Source organism: Aptenodytes forsteri, unplaced genomic scaffold (genome assembly GCF_000699145.1).
Source record: "Aptenodytes forsteri isolate BGI_AS27 unplaced genomic scaffold, ASM69914v1 Scaffold66, whole genome shotgun sequence".
In the NCBI taxonomy this organism is placed as follows: domain Eukaryota; kingdom Metazoa; phylum Chordata; class Aves; order Sphenisciformes; family Spheniscidae; genus Aptenodytes; species Aptenodytes forsteri.
The window spans coordinates 1221548-1227624 of NW_008795131.1; the positions used below are offsets into that span (position 1 = coordinate 1221548).

General features: G+C 65.4%; 1 protein-coding gene across 1 annotated transcript in view; it reads left to right on the forward strand.

Moving 5' to 3' along the window:
• ABR (active BCR-related) overlaps nt 1–6077 on the forward strand; it is a 26441-nt gene that overhangs the window by 7665 nt on the left and 12699 nt on the right. Inside the window, exons 6-16 of the mRNA XM_009278166.2 lie at nt 65–117; nt 274–414; nt 747–868; nt 989–1154; nt 1290–1412; nt 1487–1562; nt 1706–1814; nt 1891; nt 2484–2553; nt 2700–2797; nt 2912–3043. Coding sequence (XP_009276441.1) covers nt 65–117; nt 274–414; nt 747–868; nt 989–1154; nt 1290–1412; nt 1487–1562; nt 1706–1814; nt 1891; nt 2484–2553; nt 2700–2797; nt 2912–3043 — 1091 coding nt within the window. The remainder of the gene's footprint in view (nt 1–64; nt 118–273; nt 415–746; nt 869–988; nt 1155–1289; nt 1413–1486; nt 1563–1705; nt 1815–1890; nt 1892–2483; nt 2554–2699; nt 2798–2911; nt 3044–6077) is intronic.

Sequence of the window (6077 nt, forward strand, 5' to 3'; positions counted from 1 at the left end):
GGGGGGGGGGAGGCGGGGGGGCCCCGGCGGTGGGTGGCTGCTGACACCTCCTCTCTCCCCACAGCGCTGCTGTACAAACCCATCGACCGGGTGACGCGGAGCACCCTTGTCCTGCACGTGAGTGTGATGCCAGTCCCGGGGCGGTGGGGGGCTCTGTCCCTGTTGCTCCTGGGGACCCGCAGCCATGGGGAGTGTTGGTGGGGGGTCTCTAGGGTGCGTGCTGCAGGCAGGGCAGTGCCCTCGGGCCACTCACCCACGCCTGTCCCCTTTCAGGACCTCCTCAAGCACACCCCAGCCGACCACCCCGACTACCCGCTGCTCCAGGACGCCCTCCGCATCTCACAGAACTTCCTCTCCAGCATCAATGAGGACATTGATCCCCGGAGGACAGCAGTCACCACCCCCAAGGGGGAGGTGAGGCAGCGGGGAGGGCAGGGCCTGGGCACAGGGTGAGGACTGAGCCCTCTGCCAGCCCCTGGCTGGTGTCTCCAGCTCCATGGTGCTTGGCCAGGAGATGGAGGGTTTCCTCTAGATGCAGTCCTGGGTGCAAGGTTAGGGCTCTACCTGGTCCTTGCTGCTTGCTGGCACCCTACTGAGAGTATGGGACCCAAAATAGTACCCAGAGGACATGGACCTTCCCATGTCCTTGTTAATTTAGCCATGGAGAGGGACAGGAGCATCCGTCCCCTGCAGTTTGTTGGCTTTTGCTCTCTGCCCGCTCTCACGCCAGCCCTGCTGCCCCGCAGACCCGGCAGCTTGTCAAGGATGGCTTCTTGGTGGAGCTGTCAGAGGGCTCACGGAAGCTGCGGCACGTCTTCCTCTTCACCGACGTGCTGCTCTGTGCCAAGCTGAAGAAGACGGCGGTGGGGTAAGGAGGGTGCTGGGCATGGGGGGGGGGATGTGTCACAACCTCCCTGTCCTCTGGCAGGCAGAGGGACGTGCCAGGAGGGGGGTCAGGCATCACTCAGCGCCCGTTCCCTGGCCGCAGGAAGCACCAGCAGTATGACTGCAAGTGGTACGTGCCCCTGGCCGACCTGGTGTTCCCCTCGCCGGAGGAGTCGGAGCACTGCCCGCAGGTCCACGTCATCCCCGACCATGAGCTGGAGGACATGAAGATGAAGATCTCGGCCATCAAGAGCGAGGTGCAGAAGGAGGTGAGAGGAGGGTGTGGGTGGTTGGGGAGGGCGTGAGACCTGCTGCCAGCGTGGGTGCCTTCCTGTGGGGTCAGGGATGGGACATGGAGGGGCTGGGGGCACCTGCGAAAGCTCCTGTCCACTCCCCACCTCCAGAAAGCCAACAAGGGGCAGAGCCGGGCCATCGAGCGCCTCAAGAAGAAGATGTTTGAGAACGAATTCTGGCTGCTCCTCAACTCACCCGCCATCCCCTTCCGCATCCACAACCGCAATGGGAAGGTGAGGAGCACGGGCTGGGGGCCGGGCTCAGCCCTGCTGGCGCACAGCCTGCTGCATCACTCTCTCTCTTGCAGAGCTACCTCTTCCTGCTGTCGTCCGACTACGAAAGGTCTGAGTGGAGGGAGGCCATTCAGAAACTGCAGAAAAAGGGTAAGTTTGGGGCTGCCAAGACCCTCTTGGGGCTCTTGGCCCCCCCAGGGACCACAAGGAGGTCCCGCAGGATCACAGCCTGCTCGGTCCCTGGGCCAGCACTGGCTGCATCCCTCTGAAGCTCCCCTCCTGTCCTCTCCCAGACCTCCAGGCCTTCGTCCTGAGCTCGGTGGAGCTGCAGGTGCTCACGGGATCCTGCTTCAAGCTACGCACCGTCCACAACATCCCGGTCACCAGCAATAAGGACGGTGAGTGTCCGCTGGGCTGGTGGGTCCCTCTTTGCCTCCAGGTGATGCCGGTGAGGAGCTGCGGCGTCCCTCAGCTGGAGTGTGGTCCCTGCTCCGGGACCCTGGCTGTGCAGGGGGACAGCTACCCACCAGGTGGCACTGCTGGAGCAGAGTCGGGCTCCCAGGCAGGACAATCCTGGCTGCAACATGGGGCTGCTTTTGGGGTCTCTCCAGCACCCCCATGGGCTGGGCAGGACCAGGGTGTCCCCAGGGTGAGACCCAGCCAGCCCTACTGGGAACCTCCCCCAGGGCTGTCCAGCAGCAGGAGAGCTCAGGGTGTCCAGCAGGGATGATCAGCAACAGGGGATATGTGTCCTTTTCCAGACCTGGGGGACGGCCCTCCGGGGGGCTGGGGACATTGGGGTGTCACCACAGGCACTTAGTGTTCACGGTGGCAGAGGCTGCCTCGGGGACGGCCAGCCCGCATGCTGGCCCTGGGGCGCGGGAGGTGGCAGCTGAACCCTGACGCAGCCTCTGCTCTCCCCGCCGCACATGACGAGTCCCCCGGCTGCCACGTCATTGCCACCCCGCCAAGGGCTTCAAGCAGTCTGCCAGTAAGTGTGGGTGCACACCCTGAGGGGCCAGTGCCAGTGGGGGAGCTGGGGTCCAGCATGTGCATGTGCTCTGCCCGCAGCGGTCCCCTGGGATCTACGGGTTCCTGCACGTCATTGTCCACTCCGCCAAGGGCTTCAAGCAGTCTGCCAGTAAGTGTGGGTGCACACCCTTGCTCGGAGGGGCCAGTGCCAGTGGGGGAGCTGGGGTCCAGCATGTGGCCCTGCTCTGCCCGCAGCGGTCCCCTGGGAGCCGGCGGGGACATTCCTCAGGCACTGAGCGGTGTCTGCTCCCCCAGACCTTTACTGCACACTGGAGGTGGACTCCTTTGGCTACTTTGTCAGCAAAGCCAAGACCAGGGTTTTTCGGGACACCACCGAGCCGCAGTGGAACGAGGTGAGAGGAGGGTGGGACACAGGGAGGGGACTGTGCCCCTCCCTTCCCTTCCAGCCCCAGTTTTGAAGCTGCTCTGGGGTGCTGGGGCTGAGCCACCTTCCCTCCGCACCCCAGGAGTTCGAGATCGAGCTGGAGGGCTCCCAGTCCCTGCGCATCCTCTGCTATGAGAAGTGCTACGACAAGACCAAGCTCAACAAGGACAACAACGAAATCGTGGACAAGATCATGGGCAAGGGGCAGATCCAGGTACGCGCTGGGGCTTTTGGGCATCTTCTCACCCAATGTTGGACCTCTTGGGGCCAGGCGCCTGGGCTGGGAAGGTTGCCCTGGGGTGATGCCTGGGATGGGAGACGCCTGGCAGCATGGGCAGGCGGCTCTGCTTTTGGGAGCGGGGCACAGGGATTGTGGCTTGGGGTTGAAGGCAGCAAGGTGGGTGGGCATCAGGTGTGTGGGTGATGGTCCCGGGGCACGGTGGCTGCAGGAGAAGGTGGGACAAAGTGAGAGGGGGTCCTGTGGAGGTGGCAAAGCTAGCGGCCACCCCCCAGACGTGTGTCCAGCTCCAGCTGGGCTGGAAGCGTTTCCGTTCTGCCATCCTCCGTGCTCTGGCGCCGAGGGGCTGCAGGGAGGGGGTCAGCACCTGCCCCAGGGAGGGCTCTGAGCATGCAAGGCCCCCGTCCCTCCCTGCCAGCTGTGGCTGTCCCGCTCTGCCACCATCTGCCTCCCCTGCGCCTCCATCAGCCGCTGTTATGGCAACGGGGGTTTCCAGGGCAACAGCTGAGCCGCCTCTGATTGGCGGTTGCCAGGCAGGGACGATAGAGGCCTGGACTGCCCTAAGATGCTCCCAGGTAAGCAGGACCTGGAAGATGGAGGGGGGGGCAGGAAGCCCCCAGACCCTGCATCCCCCCAGCACCTGCCTTGGCCAGGCTGCAGGGAGGCTCAGGGCAGCGGGGACGGTTCGGGACGGGGGTGCCCCTGTGTTTTCCTGGCAGGGACCCTGGGTCCGGCTGCCTTCCCCACTGTGCTGGGGACAGCGTCATGCCCAGGACACAGCCCTCAACCCAAGGCCACTTCAAAGGGCCCAGCGTGGCTGCCTGCTCCGTGGGAAAGTGGCTGAGGGCAGGTCCCCGGGGAGCGAGGAGCAGCACGGAAATGCTGGTGGGAAGGGGACACTGTGGGGGGGATGGCACTGCACCGGGTGCAGGGTGTGAGATGGGGGCTCGGCTTCACCAGCGGCTTGTTCCTGCCCAAAATCACCTGTCTGTTGCCCCCTCCCTGGGAGAACAGCGGTGTGGGGGTGGCACTGGGACAAGTGGGAGGGCTGGGGCGGGGAAGGGGCTTGGTGCCCCGCGGGGATCAGCCCAGCTGCGCTCTCGGAAATAGCCTGGGTCAACAAACATGAGTCATGCTGGGAGACGGGGAGACACAGGGGTCGGGACGGGGACAGCACAGCTCGTCCCTGCTGTGCGAAAGTCATGGGGGAAGAAAGGGAGAGAGAGGAGGCCCTGGGGCTGCTTATCCCAAGGACCCGGCTGGACAGAGCGGTGTCGGGGTTGGGGCTGTTCCGCCATCACCCAGAGCCACAGCTCGTCCCTGCTCCAGGAGTGGGGTGGGTGGCAGGGCAGGGACGGGGCAGCCTGGCTACAGGCAGGATGGGCAGTGCTGCCTGTGGGGCTGTGGGTTGTGGCCAAGCCTCAGCGCTGCCCCCTTGCCCTCTGCCCTGAGCTGTTCAGGCAGCGATGCTGCCCTGGATGGTCCTTACCCTGGCCGGTCCCTGGGCTCGTCGTGGGCTGCTGCTGGTTCCAGTTAGCAGCAGGAGTGGGAGACACTGGGATCGCGGGGGTCAGCAGCTCAGCAAACACCCATGGTGTGTGGGGGGGCTGCCAGGATGGCCGAACCCCCCTGCGTGGCTGGTGCTGTGCCCGCTGCCCAGCTCTAATCTGACAGCCCAGGCACATGGGTTGGCCATGAAAGCAGCTTAGTGGCATCACGGGCCGGTGGGAGCAGGTCAGTGTGTGAGGGGGACGCTGCAGCCCCTCTGCGGGGATCAGCAGGGGCCCCCGGAGGCTGCGGAGGTGCCATGGGTAGGAGTCATGTCCTGTTGGTGCAGAGGACATGGCTGGGTCCATGGAGGGGCTGGGGTTGGCACCAGCCTCCTCTCGAGCATCCTGGCAGTGAGCACCGAGGGGTCTGCAGCGTGGCGAGCGTTGGACCCCTATCCTGCACCCCATCCCTGTGGCTGGTGGAGGGTGGGCACCCTGTGCCACATGGGCCTGGCCATGCCACCGGCTGCTCTGTGGGAAGGTGGGTCTGGGCGCGGGGATGGCTCTGCTGCGGCTTCCAGTTGGCATTAATCCTGTTCTGTTGTTGTTAACCCCGTTTTGCATGCGGTTTCCAACGCTGGGACGTGCCGTGGTCAGGGTAGAGGTGCCGTGGGGGGCTTATGTCCCCAGCACTGCAGGGCTCAGCCCAGCTCTGAGCTGTGCCGGTCATGCCCAGCAGCTAGGCTGCCCCACGCAGGGCTGTGTCCGGTGGATGCTGGCAGGGGTGCCTGGTGCTGTGGTGGGCTGGCAGACAGGCGCTGGGGGTAAGCAGAGCAGGCTGCGGGTGCTTGTGCCCACGTTGCAGAGAGGAGAGGCTGGATCCGGCCCCTGTGCCCTGGGGTGGGCAAGGAGAGAGGCAGCGGGTGCATGAAGGGGGCATTGGGGTGATGCTGGGGGGATGGGGCAGGACAGAGCAGCTGTTTACCCAGCACCCATTGGATGCACGGGGGGGGATGCGGCTGTTGAAGTGGAGCCTGTGTTGTCATGGGCATGGTGCCTGCTGTACCCGCAGGGAATAGCTGCCTGTCTGTCTGTCTCCCTCGTGCTGGGCTGGCAGAGGCTCCGGAGGGCGGAGATTTGTGGTGTCAGGGCTCCCTGGACCTGCAGGGACCCACAGGGTGACCCATGCGGACTCAGGGGGTTGCTGAGGGCTGGACCTGGGGGCAGTGCAAGTCCCCCCCCATCCTGCACTTTGCCATGTACCTGCCTGTCAGGAGATGCGGAGGGCAGGCAGGCAGGGACCCTTCCAGGGCCGGGGCACAGGGCAGAGCCCTGCCTGCACCCCATCCGCCTGCCCTGCAGCCCTGCCCCACCACATCACCCCCTGGCAGTGGGGCTGACAAGGGCCAGGGCAGGCTTGGAGGGCGGGGGGGCGGGCGGGTCCCCGCCTGTCCCTAGGCCTGACAGGAGACCCCAAAGTCCCATCCCCGTGCCCCTTGCCGAGACCGGGAGAGCCAGCC